Source organism: Tachysurus vachellii, chromosome 7 (assembly GCF_030014155.1).
Source record: "Tachysurus vachellii isolate PV-2020 chromosome 7, HZAU_Pvac_v1, whole genome shotgun sequence".
Taxonomy (NCBI): Eukaryota; Metazoa; Chordata; class Actinopteri; order Siluriformes; family Bagridae; genus Tachysurus; species Tachysurus vachellii.
Genome location: NC_083466.1, coordinates 27,712,114 through 27,732,242, shown reverse-complemented (window position 1 = coordinate 27,732,242; position 20,129 = coordinate 27,712,114). Strand labels below are relative to the sequence as shown.

Here is a 20,129-nt window from a genome sequence, read left to right as displayed (position 1 = left end):
AGTCACTGAAAAGCTGGGTCTCAGTCAGATGTGAGAAATCATTTAAATACAACTGTGATTTAAGTTGAACTTATTTGCAATTTAAGGGAAAACATCTAAACAGTTTAGCATAAATTAAACATGATTATATTTATTTTATTCTGCTTTAGGTCCATCACATATAGAATTCCCCATGCTCATGCTGATCTGTAGCGTGGTGACGGCCTCTCCGTATCTGCTGGTGACCATCATTCTGCTGGTCATATGTTACAGAGCACGAGGTAAGAACTCTTTCGGTATGTCTCTATATTTCACATAACATTCTTTAATTAATGAAAGAAATTACTTTTTAAATTTCTTTAACAGATCACACTGATGAAGACAGGATTGAGAATGCAGTTACAGAGGAGTGAGCAAACTTCATCTATAAAAAGAATAAACATTTACTGAAATAGACTGCAATTTCTATTCCTTTATGCTTTTGTGTGGATTTTAAAATAATACTTATTTGTCATTTTAATGTCCTGCTGTTATTTGCTCAGCGTCATCTAGACACCCTCATTGTTCTGTATGGATTTGTTTAGTTAAAGCCTGCAAACCTCCTCATGACTGAAGGCCAATGTGTGTGTAATCTCCAATAAAGCTTACAGTCTGTTAAAACAATAATAAAAACTGAGAAATACATCTTTAACAAAAAATCAAAGTTTTGAAAAAAAAAAAGGATTAATTGCAAGCTGGAAACTACAGAAGGTTACGTATGTAACCCGGTTCCCTGAGAAGGGAAGAAGACGCTGCATCAGTGCTGACGCTATGGGAACGCCAATACCCACGCCGCCATGCACCGGTCGATGACTGTGCCAGAGGCCATGAGAGAGCATGAGCAGACTGGGAGCAAACCATCAAAGGCCCTGCAGGACCTGGGACCCTCGAGAAGGGTCCAAATCCAGGTTATAGAACCTGATAAAGGTGTGCGGAGAGGACCAACCTACCGCAGCACAAACATCTCCAAAGGGAAGACCCCTGGCCAAGGCACTGGATGAGGCAATACGCCTAGTGGAGTGAGCCCTGATGCCGAGAGGCGAGGCAAGACCGCGCCCCAAGAAAAACAAGACTACAGGAACCTCAGCACTGTACCAACCAGGCAGTGAGCTGGATCCTGACAGTGTTCATCGCCCCAGAGGTGAAACAGCCTACACTTCAGAACATATAGCTTCCTAGTGGAGGGAGCTCTAGCATTCAGTAGAGTCTCGGTCACCTCAGTTGAGAGGCCTGCCTTTAGGAACTGGTCCCCCTCAGGGGCCAGACCCGAAGCTTCCACATCTTAGGGCGGGGGTGCAGGATTGCCACCTGCACCTGAGAGAGGAGATCCCTCTGACAGGAACCTCCCTGGAGTGCCATTCAGGAGGGAGGCTAGGACCGTGAATCAACTCAAGAGGGCAAACGAGGGGTTGACCCGGTCGTGGCGCACTCTGGCTAGGGCTTGCAGGAGCTACTGGGCGGGAGGCACACAGACGTAGCCTCGGCCATGTCCATATCAAATCTGCTCCACCACGTGGGGGTGGAGATGTCACTCCCCGAGCCTCAGCACCTGCCTTGACAGAAAGGTTGCCTCCCTATTTACATGCCCTGGGATGAAAATCGCTCTCAGCGAAAGGAACCTGGTCTCTGCCCAGAGCAGAATCTGCTGTGCCAACCTGAAACGGGGGCACAAATGCAGAACGCCCTGATGATTGTGCTGCTCCCCTGCCCGAAAGCGACGCATCCTTCGAAAGAGTCCTGCGACAGTGACACGCCCCTAGAGTGGGACCCAAGGCCAGAAACCAGGGTCTTACTACGTAAGAAGTGTACGAAGCCCACAGCGTGTAACCCTTATAACCCTGAGGGGATGTCTGTGAGGATGAAAGCCTGCATCCCTGAGCCAGAGCTGGAATGGCCGAGCACCCTATGTGCAACGACGACAGAGAGGCCTTGGCCTAGACGAATAGATTTCACCACTGACAAGATGGAAGCCACCCGAGTAGGAGACAGATGTGCCCGCATCGTGGGGTAGTCCCAAACTAGCCTCAAAAGGGTGGTTCCATGAAAAGGAGAAAGCACACACTTATCTGGGTCCAACCTGAATCCTAGAGACCTCTTATGGGCAAGCACAGCATCTCGCTGACTGGCCGCTATAGCCTTCGACTGGGCCAGAATGAGCCAGTCGTCCAGGTAATTCAATGCACGGATGCCCCGGAGACACAACGGTGCCAGGGCAGCGTCCATGCACCTTGTTAACGTGCGTGGTGAAAAGGGCTAGGCTAAAATACTGGTACACTTCGCCCCCAAAAGTGAACCTGAGGAACTTCCTGTGCTCTGGCAGAATGCCTATGTCAAAATAAGCGTCCTCAAGGTCGACCGTCACAAATCAGTCTTTGGACCTGATCTGGGACACGATAACCTTGAGCGTGAGCATCTTGAACTTGTAAGTCTTCAGAGTACAGTTCAGAGCCCGGAGGTCCAAAATTGGACTCAGCCCCCCGTCCTTCTTGGGGACAACAAAATATCAGCTGTAAAAGCCGGAGTCCCGCTCTTGGAGGGGAACATGCTTTATGGCCCCTTTCCTCAGGAGTGAGAGAAGTTCCTCTTGAAGGTCCTCCTGCCTGGCTGTCTGATAGTTGTGTCAACCTCGCGCAGACCGCCCGGGTGCCCTGAAACTGGCAGGTGCCAACTCAGGGAAATCCGTGCAAGGAAGAGGAGCAGGCACAGACCCTACTGCTCCCCGAAATGGCGGAGGCGGCGGGGCAGGCAGTAGAGGGTGCCTTCCTGAATAGAACGCGCCTAGGAACCCCAGCCCTCGAGCATCAAGGCTCCTTTGTAGCCCTCCTGGCCGAGATGACGGACCTAAGGTCCCCTCTCACCTGACGGGTCTGGGTCTGCTCGCCACGGTGGGGAAGAAACTCTCTGAACACTGCCGACTGGCGTTCTGACTGGCCTGCTGCCGTGTAGGCCTTACCCACAAGGGCTGAAGTGGTTCTACAAGGTTTGGATGGAAGGGCAGGCTTCCTCCATGCAGTTAATGTAGTTTAGAGATAGCCCGCAAGCGTCTCTTCAATCCTAGGCATCGCCCCATACCCATGGCTTTCAAGCCCTATAATGGCCGAAAAGTCAGACATGGCAGGAAAAAAATACACGCTGAAAATAGACTTTTCCATGACTGACACCTTAGCATGGAGGTCTGTGAAAAATGGCAGCCGTCTGCGTGAAGGTGGCCTGTGGCCTTAACTCAGAAAGTGGTCGTCTAGCTCAGAACGGATGACACCAACTTCCTCTTCAGGCCAATCTAATTTTAATCTAGACACAACGCGCATCACCCCTTCGAGGAGCTCCTCGAATGCCGCTGATTTTGTCAGCCATTCAGAGGGGGGAAGCTCCTCCACGCACACAACGAGCTCCTCGGCATGCTCACTTCCGGGTTGGGAGAAATCGCAGTGCGAGCAACCGAAACCGAGCAAACGGAGTTAGGGGAGAGGGAAAGAGAAAGGGAACCCGTCTCTTGCTCCGTTTTCGCTAACTCAACCTGCGAACCCCATGATCGAAGCCGCCGCACCGCCTCACAGAGCTTCAGAACTTCCTTACAGAAGCGTTCCCATAGCGTCAGCAATGAGGCAGCGTTGAGCTCCCTCGAAAGGGAACTTAATTCAATTCAACTAAATTGGATTGGTGGGTAAACATCCCCACCTAGTGGCAAACACATAGTTCAATTTAAACAATTAATTAATACATTAAAAACATTAAAACAACACATCTTACAACATACCTGCACAATGGAAAACACAGGAAATAAGGGAACCCACATGGAGAATTAAAACATAAAACTTCTACATAAAACAAAGACAATGCACAAATCAATTACGATTAGGCCTCGTAACACAAACTAAAAATAACTCAATATAAAACACCACATTCAATGCCAAACACATATCAACAGTTCCACCAGTAGTTTGTTGCAAGGTAAATACAGCAATTAGTTATATTTTTAATCATTTTAACATTTAATTCTACGTTGCTGAAAACATGCGACTTACCCACAGTCTCATTATCTCTGCTGTGGGCGGTCCCTATTTCATGTGCTAAATGCCATCACGCAGCAGACAGATGGCGCTGTCCTCATTTATTCATCAATTCAACTATTTTACACACCGTTACATAAGAAAGACTGGTGTAAGAATAAAGTGCTCTAGGACTGTGTAGAGTGCTGAAAACAGGGCTTTCTTTAAGTATATTTACATCAAGTTACTAAACCCAGGGCTCTCAGGTATCACGCATTGAGCGTGACAGTCAGTCATTTGGGTCTTTTTTCACGCTCACCCACCACAGATTGTATTTGTCATGCAGAAAATCTTACCATTTATCATATATTTAATATGCCGCAGCACCCAAAATGTGTCAGTCTGCACCGCTGTCTCTATGGAACCAGGAAGGAATCAAACGCGTCTCCCCTGGAGTTCTTAGTCAAGCCTGACACTTATCAGCCAAAAAAAAAGGAGGCTACACAATAGCCAATCTGGGTAAGACTTAACACAACAACCAATGAAAAAAAAGCATAATCTGGAATTGTTAAGCGTCATCCTCGTTCATCCACAGAGAAAACCACTGGAGCTGCGAGCATCACTTTGAGCACAGAGTAAGTCATGATCTCCTGATGTAATGTTACAACAAATTCACAACGTGTTTGACACAAACAATGACATTTTGACTGCTGTTATGGTAACTTAGCCAACAGTTTTATAGCCTGTTCACTGACAACACCTGTTCAGAACAAGTAGTCTAGGCCAGTGGTTCTCAAACTGGGGGCCCTGAGATGGTGCCAGGGGGCCCCGGGTTCACTGACAACACCTGCTCAGAACAAGTGGTCTAAGCCAGTGGTTCTCAAACTGGGGGCCCTGAGATGGTGCCAGGGGGCCCCGATTCACTGACAACACCTGCTCAGAACAAGTAGTCTAGGCCAGGCCATATTTAAAATATGTCACTCTTGCCCGTCTTCAAAACTTGAGAGCCCTGTAAACCATAAGTAAAGACTTTAGACTCTTTATGAGAGGACGACATCAACTGGGACTCCAGGTCACTGGTGTTTAGTCAAGTAGCTTTTATTGTCACTTGAACCACATACAGCTGGTACAGTACACAGTAAAATAAAACAATGTTCCTCCAGGATCATGGTGCTACATAAAACTATAGGAGACAACACAGAACTAAGTTCACTACACAGACCTACAGTACATAACATGGATATTACAACAGACCTGCTGCCTGATCTGAGTTGCGCATGCGTGAACACAATTTTTTGTCAGCAAGATACAGCAGCACCATTTACACAAACTTGATGGCTATGATTAGATTTGCATAGGAGGACATTATTACCTGGGTAACTGTTGTTTTTATTCGTTTCTTGGTTTTTTAATTCAGCTTATAAAAGTTTTAAGAAGATTTGCCAAAGCAACAATCAATTTGTTAAAACATTTGGACAGAAACAATAACAGCAATATTAACATTATGTTATAACAGACAACCACACAGCACAACCAACACTGATGACTTTCGAACAGAACTGACGGTTCATATGTATAAGTCCTGCATCTGTCATATACACCAGACATCCAAAAAAACTCCTATCCAGACATACAAGAAAGGTTACAGTCAGTTGTGGTCTCTCTCTCTCTCTCTCTCTCTCGCTGTGAGAACACAGGAAGTGGTAAAGTGGTAAAACTTTAACACACACCTCTGCTCTGTCAGTCAGTCAGTCATTGACAGGATGGAGCTCAGTCCACTGCCTGTGATGCTCTGTGAGTAAATGTTCTCTTTGTGTCTTCATTAGAGTGAGTGATGGAGTATAAAGTTGTTCATCTGCAGTCTGAATGTCCTGAGTGATGAGCTTATTGTGTGATTAGGACATTGTGTGTACTTCATCATGACTGTTCAGGTGGATCAGTGTCTCCATATCTGTTATGAGAAGGGTTTAGTTTGATGTGTAAATACTCTCAGTAACTATGATAGTTCAACAGGTAAGAGTACAAGTAGAGCCAGTTTAAAACACAGGGTTTAAAATCATCTAATGGTAGTTAGTCTGTATTGTCTGAATCTGTAGTTGATGATTGTCTTCTGATGGTGTTTCCTGTATACAGAAATGCAAAAAAAAAAAAAAAAAATTCATCTTAGCATTAACAAGCAATTTTATGTAAATGCTTTATAACCTACATTTCCTTTTTGTTACTATTATGGTTTGTGCAGAAGAACATGTTCACTCTAATACACTTTAGTACCAAAGTAATGCACAGCACTTTTAATAAAAATAAATACAAATCATTATTTATTAAGGATCACTTATTATTATTATTATTATTATTATTATTATTATTATTATTATTATTATTATTATTATTATTATTATTATTATTATCACTAATATTATTATTATTATTATTATTATTATTATTATTATTATTATGTAAAATTTAAAGCAATAAATGTGCAGAAACAAACTGCAAACTCTTTAGTCCTGTACACACATAGCAGTGACACTGTTAGAGGCCTGAGAGCAGGTCAGTTTGTTGGTGCAAATTTAGATATGAAGAAGCAGATGTGTTGAAAAAAAATGGTGTTGAGGGGTGAAGATGGACGTGTAAAAGCAATAACTAATAATGTGGGTAAATTTAACTAACATCACTGTACTCTTTTAAACTAAAAAGGTATCCAAACTGATAAACAGAAAATCTTATAACCTACAGTAACATTTCTGTTATTATTATGGTCTGTACTGTGAAGCATCTCAGTGCAATAAGTTTATTCTAATACACACTATCACCAAACTATTGTCTAGTATCATTTACTTATTTGTGCCAAATCTATCAAATAATTCTACAGAAATAAACACTTCTCATTAGCCGTGTACACTGACACACACAGGATAAAGACAGTTTTTTTTTAGAGAAGTGAGAACGCAGACAAGTGCACAGTTGTGGTTTAGCTTCTTTCTTTTTTTAAATTCAGTTTTGTGAGTTCAGCAGTGAAAAAGGGAAGGAGGTGTGAAGCTGAAAATATTTGCATGTTGCATGCATTCAAGATGTTGGTGCTAAATTCTGAGCCTTCCTCCTGCATCATACAGTAAATAGTATATACCCCATCTTCACACTTATCAGCCAACTTTTTCCCCACATTCTCCTTTATTCTCTACAAGCACTCAGTCTCCTCCAACCAAGTGACTCCCATTCAGTGAGATTGTTGCTGCTCAGCTGAAGAATGTTTCTGTGAGATTTTCATTGCAGTCGTGAGGACTTAGCATCCGAATCATAATCCGGCACATGAGTCTTTCATCAATTGCTAAAAAATGAAATCATCTGCCAACCTAGGGACATTCCCAAATATAAAGAAGAAAGGTGCATGGCTTGTATTTTCATGGACAGTGACATTGCAGGCAAATGTGAGGGTCTGGATCTGCTGTGGTCATTGTTCTTTGTTCTCAGTGGAAGACTATGGAGCATGTTGTCCAGTGTTTTGTTGAATCTTTTCTGCCACCATTTCCAATCAGATGATAAGCTATTGTATAGGACTTGGCCACTTCAGATACATTAAGAAGTTCTGCAATCAAATTGGTCTCAAACATTGTGGGAATCTGATGGTGAATCATGAGATGAGATGTTGAAGCTGTTGCTTAGAAAATTGCTAATTGTTGGAAATGATGTTTGAAATTAGAATATCTACAGAGTGCTATTTTCTATATTCAGCTCTCCAGAAATCCAGACAAACTGACTTCATTGGAGTTGAACTCTGGAATCTGAGGGTGCACAAACAGTGTTATCTTCCCAAAGACAAATTGTTCACCACAGCACATGCTCTCTGTCCCTTTCCATATCTGGGCAATAGAACAGCTGTTGACCTGCATTGACTAGTGTTCTGTTTTGTCCTTGATGGCCTTCACTTCCACTTCAGCAATAGTGTTGGAGCACATAGTGGAAGCTCTTCTGCTTAATCACAGGATTTGATGTGGTAAAGGACACCATCATGATTCTCTAACTATTTACATTTACATTTACCGCATTTGGCAGACGCCCTTATCCAGAGGTGACGTACATAAGTGCTTAAATCTCTAACATTGAATCATTAATGCTGGCTCACTAGGTTACATACTTAAGATACCATGAGTTTAAAACGTTTGTTCAGAGTTACAATGAAAGTGTCAAAGGTGGTTTTTTATTTTTATTTTTTTTAAATGCAAAAGATAAGGAAAGAAGTGCTAGTTGAAGTGTTTCCTGAATAAGTAGGTCTTCAACCGCCGCTTGAAAATAGCCAGTGACTCAGCTGTCCAGACGTCTAGGGGAAGTTTGTTCCACCACCTTGGTGCCAGAACAGAGAAGAGTCTTGTAGTGTACTTGTCTCTTACACTGAGCGATGGTGGAACCAGTCGAGCAGTGCTGGTAGATCGGAGGGTGCGGGGTGCAGTGCAAGGAGTGATGAGGGCTTTGAGGTAAGAGGGAGCTGGTCCATTTTTGGCTTTGTAGGCCAGCATCAGTGTTTTGAATCTGATGCATGCAGCTACCGGAAGCCAGTGGAGGAATCGCAGCAGCGGGGTGGTATGCGAGAACTTTGGCAGGTTGAAAACAAGCCATGCAGCTGCATTTTGGATCATTTGCAGAGGATGGATTGCGTCCATAGGTACAGTAGACCTGCCAGCAGTGCGTTGCAGTAATCCAGTCTAGAAATGACAAGAGACTGAACAAGTACCTGAGCAGCCTGTGAGGACAAAAATGGCTGAATCTTTCTAATGTTGTAGAGAAGAAACCGACATGAGCGAGTCCCATTAGCAACATGAGAGGAAAAGGACCGTTGATTGTCCATGGTTACCCCAACGTTGCGAGCTGTGGCTGAAGGGGAGATCAGATCGTTGTGCAAGGATATAGCAAGGTCATGACCTGGGAATGAATCACCTGGGATGAACAGCAGTTCAGTTTTGCTAGGATTGAGCTTTAACTGATGAAATTTCTGCCAGACATGCTGAGATCCGATCAGAAGCTGTGGTATCTGAGGGAAAGATAAGATAAGTTGTGTATCATCAGCATAGCAGTGGTAAAAGAACCCATGTGAGGAAATAACTTCACCAAGAGAGTGAGTATACAGGGAGAAAAGAGGACCAAGTACTGAGCCCTGTGGGACACCAGTGGAGAGTCTGCGTGGAGCAGATGTCACTCCCCTCCATGTTACCTGATATGAGTGTCCTTCCAGGTAGGAAGCGAACCATTCCCAAGCTGATCCGCAAATCCCAAGACTCCTGAGGGTGGATAAGAGAGTCTTGTGGTTGGCCGTATCAAACGCTGCTGAAAGGTCAAGAAGGATAAGGACGGATGACAGTTTGGCTGATCTAGCAGCATGTAGTTTCTCAGAGACATCCAAAAGGGCTGTCTCTGTGGAATGAGCCGCTTTAACCCTCTGGAGTCTGATTTGCCGCGGATGCCCAAACATGCTTTTTTTCAGATGCCAGCAAAAAGAACTTAAACTGCTCTGTCATATTTGATCAAACATGTCAATGTAATACATAATTTAAATCTGTAAAGGGTCTACTTTAATTTGTGTATGCTCACTATATAAACAAAACGTTGTATTTTTTTAAATGAATAAAATAATCAGGGTGCGCCGTCTGTCGCCTTTGTCTGCGTGATCTTCGTTTAGAAACACGTCATTAAAAAGCGCTGAAACTCGGCCAATATCTGACACACGGAAATAAAAAATATATCTTTAGACAGCTTAAAGTATGTAGTTTTAGAATAAGTCGGTGAAATGAAAAACATATGTTTCCAATGAATATAAATCATGTGAAACCAAGTAGAGGCACAGAATTTCCAGCTCAGCTCATTATCTGATAATGAGCTGCGACCGGACACGCCCCCCCGCTGTTCACAGGTAAATAGTTCACACGATGAGTCACACGCCCCCCAGACAGTGGCATATTCCCCTGAGATTATTACACATTCAGCTAAATATAATATCAAATATTTATTTAATGCATAGTATTGTAGCCCTACAGGCTAGGATTTGAGGAACCCTACTCTAGTGTATTGTGTTATTGTTTTTGTTGCACTCCTTTTTTATACATACTGTACTGTATTGTTTTATTATTACACAATTCCCTTTTTAATGCTGTCCTTGCTAATGTTTGTTTTAAATAAACCACAAAGGAAACACATTATTTCTTATAGTACTGTACTTCTCACTCAGATCCTGGCTCAGTGATCCACAGCTCATTATGTAATCCACAGCTCATTATGCGACCCATTGTCTACAAAGCTGTCAGTCACAGCATGTTGACGCCTCTTCGCATATGGCCTTTCAAGGTAGAAAGTGTCTTTTAAATTTTAAATCAGTGAATGAGCAGGCAGGATGATTTTCACATGATTACAAAAAAAAAAACCTACATTAGAAGATCTGTTCTCAAAAAGTCTTGAGAAAACATGTTTACTATAGGTTTTGTGGCCTTATTTCAGTGAGTTGTTTTTTTTTGCTTTTTCAAAAACCACGCATAAACCTCATTTTGTCAAAAATACAAACACAAGTATAAGTTGTTTACATATTATGGTAGCCCAGTTTGTGCTGAATACAGTGTAGTAAGTGTTTTGTCAATAATATATTTGAAAGCAACTAAAAAGAACCAAATGTAAGAGCATGTCAAAATCTCTCAAGGGGCCCAAAACACCCTCAGACTCCAGAGGGTTAAAGCCAGACTGGTTTGGATCTTGGAGGTTGTTCTGTGAGAGAGACAAACAGTTGATTATAGACAATGCGTTCAAGAATTTTTGAAAGAAACGAGAGGAGTGATACCGGTCTGTAGTTACTGATGTCTGATGGATCCAGAGCAGGTTTCTTTAGGATGGGAATAACCCTTGCTCTCTTGAAAGTAGTTGGTACCTGACCAGATGCTATGGATCTATTGATGATAGTGGTAATGAAGGGCAGAAGGTCTTGCGAAATGGTCTGGAGCATAGTGGAAGGGAGTGGATCCAATGAACAGGTGGTAGGATTGCAGGACTGGATGAGTTGACTAAAATCTCTTCTGCTTCTACAGTTGAGAAATGTGACAATGAAGGTGTAGGGTAATCCATACTCTGAGATGTAAGTGCAGTTGGGGCTGAAGTGAAGGTCCGGCAGATTTCTTCAATCTTCTCCTGGTAGAAAGAAGCAAAGTCTTCTGCAGTCAGGGAGGATGAAGGAGGAGGAGCCAGGGGGTTGAGCAGAGAAGAGATGATGTTGTGGAATTTCTGAGGGTCATGTGAGGAAGCTTCAAGCTTTTCCTTGTAGAAGGAAGTCTTGGCAGAAGTCACATCTGAGGAGAACTTGGCAAGGAGTGTTCGGTAAGAATCAAGATCTGCATCAAGTTGTGATTTCTTCCACTTTCTCTCTGATGATCTTAGCTCTCTTCGATTGTTGCGCAGCACATCTGAAAGCCAAGGAGCAGAACAAGAGGTAGAGTAATGGTGAAGGATACCAGGTGATGATCAGAGACGTGTAGTGGGGTAGCAGTCATGTCTGTAGCTGCGGAAGGACGGGTGAAAACCAGGTGAAAACGGGTGAAAACCAGGTCCAGGACATTGCCTGCTTTGTGTGTGGGGATGTGGATGTAACTACTTGAACAATCTCTGCTTCAACATCCTTGGGTCACTACAATTCCTGTTTTGTCTGTATGCTGGTTGTTTCCTGTGCACAAAAGCAGCAGTCTACAGATGCACATTTCTTGTTGTCGATTTCAGTGGAGATCCTCCTCAGAGATTCAGATCTGGTAACTGTGGAGGCCACCAAACTACACTATACTCATGGTCTTATTCTTGGCACAGGTTTTTGAGCACTGTGCTTTGTTATATGGTGCAGTGTAATGCTGGAATTAGCCATTATAAGTTGGTAAATTCTGTCCATAAATGGACCAAACTTCAAACAATGCTCAATTGGTATTAAGGGATGAAATATGTGTCAAGAAAACATTCCTAGACCACCATGAGCAGCCTGAACAGTTCACATTTAAGGCAGGTTGGTGTTATGGATTCATGCATTTGTCACAAAATTCTTATCATCTAAGTCATGGAACACAAATCATGATTCATCAGACCAGACATCTGTTACGGATTCGCCAGGCTCCACACTCACTCTCCCACAATGCTCCACTTCGCCTGACTACTAAGTACCATCACCTGTTCCCAATCACCTGTTCACAGTATATAAGGATGCATTCACATGCATTCATTCACTGTTGTCATGAAGCCCTCCCTCCAGGTCAAACAACAGGAATAGACTTTACAAGAACTCCTGGACAATCACTGGAGGTGATTACTTCTAGAACCCTTCATGAATGCATCAGTTAAGGACATCCTAGGAATTGGTTCAACCCCCTTAAAGAACTGGAGACTCAGCACTCTAGACTTTTGTTCTGAGTACAAATCCCTTCCAAAGTGTTTAGCTAATGGATAAATTACATTTTTGATCTAGATGTATAAAATACACTCAAACTCAGAGGTGGTGGTAAAAGCAAAGAAAGAATATGATTTTGCTGCAGCAAAAGGTGTCTTCTATACAGTGTAAAGTCTACACAGTGAAGAGGCAAATTCTAGTGTTTCAGCTCTCCCATTTGTACCCCAGGTATGTGTGTGTGTGATTGTGTGTATTTTCATGCAGCCTCCCTGGTTACTGGTTACAGTAACCTGGTTACTGTCCCTTTCAATTATAACCTCAACAAGGCCACATTCCATTTTCAGTTCTTATCCATCACATGCACACAAACTCCCCTAAAGTTCCCATCTTTCTAGCATATACAATGTTAACAGTTGGAATAAGGGCCTCATGTTCGTTCTCCCTAATCTGACACAGAATACTGTAAAAGCACATAATTATATAAAAACACTCATGGTATTTAAAATTTCCACTTCACTATTTATGACACTGAGTATATGTGGGGTAAAATTAATTGCATTATAAGGTTAAATATGATGTTTTTCTGAATACTTCTGTGTAATGACCTGTGTGAAACACAGGACGTGGAAAGCCTAGCTCCCACTGCTGGGCCCCTGAGCAAGGCCCTTAACCCTCAATTTCTCAGTTGTTTAAAATGAGATGAAATGTAAGTCACTCTGTATATAAGTACGTCTGCTAAATGATGAAATGTAAACAGTTAGTTTATTGTATGGATCTTCTAAATTGCTACAGTATGATATTATATCTTTCTCTCTCTCGCTCTCTACCTACCAAAGAACATTACTTCATGAGCAGATATAGTGATTACTTGAATCATGTTTAGTTATTACTTAAGAGGTTAAAATGTATTTTTTACAGGATGGTAAGAATTAAGTTTCCTGAATAAGATTTAATCTTGTTGTGTTCTGTGTGTCTAAAATGTGCTGTGTTTAGTGATAGACTGAATATTTTCCATATTAACGTCATGTTCTGTTTCTGTTCCCTTTTTAGTGCTGATTTCACTCATACCAGTGGTCCAGGCTCAAGGTGATTTATATATATAGTTTATCTTCATATTGTCTCCATATTTGATTTGTTTTGGTGCTGAGAAGGTTGTGTATACTTTGTTAATTTGTTCCCTTTTATTATTTATTAATCTAGTTTTTTTTTTAGATCAAACCAAAGGAGGCTGCAACATCAGATTTGAATAAATAAATTTACACTCAAATATTTTTATGCTGCTTAAATTTCTAAACATATTAAATATAAAATAGCACAAGTTTAACCCTCCTGTAGTCTTCCCTGCTTTTCTGTGCAATTTAGGAGCACGGAGTCAAACTGACCTGGTCTGATTTTACTGGTTATTGGTTACTGTTTTTTTGTAATATTTTGTATAATAAACCTAATTTATATACAATAAATAAAGTAAAATAGAAATTATTTGTTATTTCAGAAATTATGAATTATTTTCACTATATTTATGATCAGAGGCACATAATTTGATGAAATATTACACACTAAACACTGTGTGTGTGTGTGTGTGTGTGTGTGTGTGTGTGTGTAAAGCTTATTGGTAGATCAGGTTTTGCCCTCTGCTGGACAAAGGCATATCACAAGTGTGAAATGTTTACAAATGTGTAGCTTTTTTTATGGAGGCCCAATGAAATGCAATATCCAATGCTTGTCTGTGTGTGTGTGTGTGTGTGTGTGTGTGGTGTGTAAGTGTGTGTTTGTTGACATTGTGTGCGTGTGTGTGTGTCTGTATGTATGTTCATTGCACTGGAAAGGGCAAGAGTGTGACCACTTGCCCTACTAAATGTGGCCGGAGGAACACAGGTGTTATAAAATGTTTTTATGAACAAATAATTCAATAAAAATAGATATAATTAATTTTACTTGCAAAGTGCATAATTTGGAACAATCCATGTCATTTTCAGGCAAGAATATGGAAGAAAACAAAAGAGAACAGCTGATATACAGTAACTAGTGCTAAATAAAATGCTCCATGATGCTCCTGATATCTTAATATTAAGCAGGTTACACATATCAGTATCAACAAGTAACAAAAACATGAACTCATACTCGCTCTAAAAATGATATTAGTAGTGTAGACTTGGGAATGACTTTATGTAAGGTTTATTAACAACAGAATGTTTTATAGGGAGTCCTAAAGCTGTGGTGTCTATAAAGCCTGATACACATGTGTTCACTGGAGAGATTGTTACTCTCAAATGTGACATACAGGGAGGAGGAGACACTCAGTGGACTTACAGCTGGAATAAATGAAGAGCTCTTTTCCAAAACGCGATAAACATTAAAAATAACGAGTTTATCATGTCATTTTGCTGTGTTCTCAACCTATATACTGCTCCATCAATGTTTCATGCCAAAACGCTATATTTCCTTGTTTAAAATGTACTGCCAGATGCAGTTCCTTTTCAAACCGCGATAAGCGCCAAACCTGTTTTTTGCCAAAACGCTATATGTCCTCTCTCGACCAATCAGAATTCTGTGAGCATTCGACGCAATCCAACATGGCGGCGGTCTGAGGCGAGAGATGTTTGTTTGTGAGCATTCTTCAAAATGAGTGTAGGAGATTATTTCTATTCTTAATAAAGTTATTTATTTCCCTGATGTAATATGTTGCATGTTCTCTTGTTGGTTTATGTCTCTTTTTATAAAAAAAAAAAAAAAAAACATTTTTAAAATAATGGATGGATTTATAGCATTTTGGAAAAAAATGAAAAGAAACTTTGAATTTATATTCAACAAAATTGTTGTTTCATTTAACAATCACTGTTTAAATTGAATATAACCAAAATGTGTGGGTCTAGGTAAAAAAAAAAGTCATTTTCATAAAAACTATTAAAATGGATTTATAGCGTTTTGGAAAAGAGCTCCTCAAATATAATAACTGAATTAATTAGACTTCTATCTGTTTCTATGTAAAGACTTTACAAAATGAATATCAAATCCTTAGAACATCAGACTTAGCTAGAGAAGGTTAGATGTCTTTAGAGCTGCTTTTATCACTGTGTTTGATACAGTGGCTTATTACCAACAAGACAAGATTACAAAATAAACTTTTAGAAATTAGAAATGTCAAAGCACACTAGCAGAAAAACAAAATAATTTCTATGTCAAAACCTGATGATGAATCCAGGTGTAGAAACTTCTAATGATTTTTTTCTAGTCTGTCTCACATATGTTCATTATCAAGCATCTTTATAGAATTACTTACATTTTCAAAACAGCAAAAAGTCAAATTGAACAATAAAGTCTTGAATATTTGAACTGACTGTAGTGACCCTCTAATGAGAGAAAAATAAAATCTAAGTTGAATGAAGTCCTCTGTCATAGCTGTACTGATATGTTCATATGGTGGTGCAGGATTTGTACAGGATCCATAAAATAAAAGTCTAAAATTAAATTTGTAAAGTTCATCATGACTAACTTTGATGTTGTCTTGAAAAAGCAAGTATTCCCAAAGGCCGGTATGCTAGGGTGCCAATACTTTTGGAGGCGAGTGGATAAGTGCATGTGACGTCATCTGAAAAGAACGTCATGCAGTTCACATTGTGCTGAGTGTTTTGACATATAACATGTCCATTTTGTGGTAATGTTTTGATTTTAGGTGCGGGCGCTGAAAATGATGTCACGTGACGTCATCCAAATACCCATGACGCAGTTTAACTCATTGTGCTGAGTGTTTTTATATATCACACGTCCATTTTGTGGTAATATTTTATTTTGGGGTGGTGCTGCATGTGAAGTCATGTGACCTCATCTGAATACCCATGAGGAAGTTCCCCTCATTGCTCTGAGTGTTTTGATATGTCACATGTCAATGTCAAAAAAATTTTGGATTTTGCATATATTGGGGGTGGGGCTGCAGTAAAAACGAAAGGCCAGTCGCTTAAGAAGCTGGCCGAGTTTGGTGTAGATAGATCAAAATCTATAATGGGTATCAATGGCAAAAAATGGCCACTTTCAGACCCAGTACCGTGAGTACCGGTACTCATATTTCTTAGAAAAGTAAGCTACGATATGAAACAATTTTAGTGCATGTGGCTCGAAAGCCCTAGGACGAGAAGCATTTAAAATAATTTTGTCTAAGAAGAATAAGCAAAACAGAATGTTGTCTTCTACAAGACCAACATAATCAGTAAATACAGAATTTCTACACTCAGATCATGAATTTTGTTACATAGAAAATATACTGAATATCAGCAGTGTAAGAAAACACACCTGTAACATCTTGTATTAAATGTTAAATATAAATGTTAGTTTTAGACACAAAGCATCTGTTAGACAAAGTGAATCTACTGCTTATGTTGTAAAGTGTAAAGCAGCTCTGACACCTTCATCATTTCACACCAACAGTAAAACCCAAACCGACTGTGAGAGTGAATCCTCAGAGCTCCGTCTACACTGGAGACACCGTCACTCTGAGCTGTGAGCTGCAGCAGGAGACTGGATGGGAGTTTTACTGGTACAAAAATAATCAGCTGTTACAGAATCTGAACAGTGAACAAGTGAACACACTTAAAGTGACAGTCGATAATGCAGGAGAAACAGAGTACAAGTGTCGAGCATATGGGAGAAACTACAACTATCACCACTACTACTTTGACTACACAGAGTTCAGTGATCCTGTCAAGATTACAGTGAGAGGTATGTCATGATATTTTCCTCTTTTCATCACAGGTTTGTTAGAAGGCGTAAACATTATTGCTTAATTATTTTGTAATTCCTTGTTATTCCAGAAGTTTCAGAATAATCTTGAAATACACATGTTTAAAATTATTTGTTATTTCTGACTGTTGAGATCCAAAAACACACACACACATATGCACACAAACACACACACACATTATAACAGTGTTTATTTTTCATTTAAGCTGGAAACTGGTGGTATTTGTACAACATATTTAGATAAACAACTATTTTTTTACCATTGTTTTACCATTTGGTTTCAACAGTAAAACCCAAACCGACTGTGAGAGTGAATCCTCAGAGCTCCGTCTACACTGGAGACACCGTCACTCTGAGCTGTGAGCTGCAGCAGGAGACTGGATGGGAGTTTTACTGGTACAAAAATAATCAGCTGTTACAGAATCTGAACAGTGAACAAGTGAACACACTTAAAGTGACAGTCGATAATGCAGGAGAAACAGAGTACAAGTGTCGAGCATACAGGAGAAACAACTACACAGAGTTCAGTGATCCTGTCAAGATTACAGTGAGAGGTATGTCATGATTTTTCTGCTATTTTTATCAGAGGTTTGTTATGAATAACATCATTATACACCATGACAACACATTCATCATGATCATTTAGATGCTCTATTATTTTTCTACAGCGAGACCTAAACCAGTGGCATCCATAAATCCTGATAATCAGGTGTTCGGTGTGAATGTAACATCAGATTAATGCAGTATTTATTTAATCATGTGTATAATTAGGTTATAAAGTATGTCTATGATACACATATATAGGACTCAGGACATGGTTGAGGATTTCTGTGAAGGAGTATTTTATTAAAAGTCAGAGCAGGTAAACATTCTGTATGTGATCAAGTATATATAAATTATTCAGAGATAATGTCTTCAGAAAGTGTCTTCTAAACAATCTTCTTACAATTTGGCTCATTTGACTTTTTTTGATTTGTCTAATTATTTACAGTAGAATTCTGTAAAAGAATAAAACAGCTTTTTGATGGAAATTTGCTGGAATTTACATCCCATTACAGTTATTTCCTTGTTTTCTGCCTCATTATTTTGTTTATTGTCACTTTAAATGGCTCTTTTCTGTGCTTAAGGTGAATCTCCTCCAGTCTCTCTGATCATCAATCCCAGCAGAACTCAACACTTTACTAATGACTCTCTCTCACTGAGCTGTGAGGACCAGAGTAAGTCTACTGGATGGACAGTGAGACGATACACACACAGTGAGAGAGTGTTAGATTGTTCACACTGGGGATCAGTTACAGGATCTACATGTAACATCAGCTTCCTCTCCACATCCTACACTGGAGTTTACTGGTGTGAGTCTGAATCTGGAGAAAACAGTAATCCTGTCAACATCACAGTGCATGGTGAGTCTTCATGTAGTGTGTTTAATGTTAAAGGAAAAGGGAAATGATTCATTACAGAATATTTAGAACTCTGAGATTTCACTTGGGGGAAACTGTTCATGAAGACAAAAACATGAAGACAAATGCCTCAAGACTCCACAGGTTTAGAGGTTTTAAGTTATATACAGATAAATTAGAGAACTTTTATTTATTATCTACAGACACATCATAGTGTGTGGATTTCCTTGTTAGTGATTTTCTGTGTTCTAGATGGTGATGTGATCCTGGAGAGTCCTGTCCATCCTGTGACTGAGGGACATCCTCTGACTCTACGCTGTTTATATCACAACCCAAATCCCTCAAACCTCACAGCTGATTTCTATAAAGATGGATCAGTTCTCCAGAAACAGACTACAGGAGAGATGATCATCCAAACTGTCTCAAAGTCAGATGAAGGTTTCTACCACTGTGAACACCCAGAGAGAGGAGAGTCACTGAAAAGCTGGGTCTCAGTCAGACGTGAGAAATCATTTAAATACAACTGTGATTTTATGAGTTGAACTTATTTGCAGATTGAGATAAAACATCTAAACAGTTCAGCATGAATAAAAGATGATTATAATTACTATTTTATTCTGCTTCAGGTCCATCACCTGTAGAAGCTCCATTCTCAGTGCTCATGCTGATCTGTAGTGTGGTGACGGCCTCTCCGTATCTGCTGGTGACCATCATTCTGCTGGTCAAATGTTACAGAGCTCGAGGTAAGAACTCTTTCAGTATGTCTCTATATTTCACATAACGTTCTTTAATTAATGAAAGAAATTACTTTTTAAATTTCTTTAACAGATCACACTGATGAAGACAGGATTGAGAATGCAGTCATAGAGGAGTGAGCAAAGTTCATCTATAAAAAGAATAAACATTTTTACTGAAATTTACTGATTTACTGAAAAAGATTGTTTCAGAATTTCTTTTTCTTTATGGTTTTGTGTGGATTTTAAAATAATACTGATTTGTCATTTTAATGTCCTGCTGTTATTTGCTCAGCGTCTTTTAGACACCGTCACTGTTCTGTATGGATTTGTTTAGTTAAAGTCTGCAAACCTCCTCATGAGTGAAGGTCAATGTGTGTGTAATCTCCGATAAAGCTTACAGTCTGTTAAAACAATAGTAAACACTCAGAAATATATCTTTAAAAAAAGACAAAAAATTTGAAAACAGTATTAATTGCAAGCTGGAAACTAGCATCATTGGGGGATATAAAGACTAATAGGTTTGTTTAGTGCAGCACTGAGATTTACTCAATAGTTAAACTTGTTTTATATTGTGTACATACTAAGTTTATTGACTGTTATCTGAAATATGGTGCAGAACTAATTGTGTTTTGTGTTTTCTCAGTATTAGTTCTACCACTTCTGTATTTGTACTGCTGTGTTTTCTATTTCTTGTGAGATTTTCTCTAGTTGAATATTTAGTTGTAGACTTACAATCTCAGTTAGACGCTGTTATTAGTTTTGGTTGATGTTTCAGCTGTGTGAACTTTAATTGTAGTTGTGTGAGGAGATTTATGGATGAAATGTTTGATCAATTAAATAAATGCATCATTATCAA

The 20,129-nt window shown here is 40.1% G+C and overlaps 1 protein-coding gene and 1 long non-coding RNA gene across 4 annotated transcripts in view; both read left to right on the top strand.

The window, feature by feature from the left end:
• Nucleotides 1–20,129, top strand: part of LOC132849065 (carcinoembryonic antigen-related cell adhesion molecule 5-like) — a 272,443-nt gene extending 252,314 nt beyond the window's left edge. For all 3 annotated transcript variants that reach the window (XM_060875248.1, XM_060875247.1, XM_060875249.1), the window contains 6 exons: nucleotides 16,825–17,115; nucleotides 17,424–17,690; nucleotides 18,264–18,539; nucleotides 18,789–19,037; nucleotides 19,163–19,279; nucleotides 19,365–20,129. In XM_060875248.1, the coding sequence (XP_060731231.1) occupies nucleotides 16,825–17,115; nucleotides 17,424–17,690; nucleotides 18,264–18,539; nucleotides 18,789–19,037; nucleotides 19,163–19,279; nucleotides 19,365–19,411 (1,247 nt within the window). In that variant the 3' untranslated portion in view covers nucleotides 19,412–20,129. The remainder of the gene's footprint in view (nucleotides 1–16,824; nucleotides 17,116–17,423; nucleotides 17,691–18,263; nucleotides 18,540–18,788; nucleotides 19,038–19,162; nucleotides 19,280–19,364) is intronic.
• On the top strand, nucleotides 5,773–13,784 carry LOC132849099 (uncharacterized). The gene is made up of 3 exons (XR_009648818.1): nucleotides 5,773–5,801; nucleotides 13,453–13,488; nucleotides 13,615–13,784. It is a non-coding gene; the product is annotated as an uncharacterized LOC132849099 (long non-coding RNA).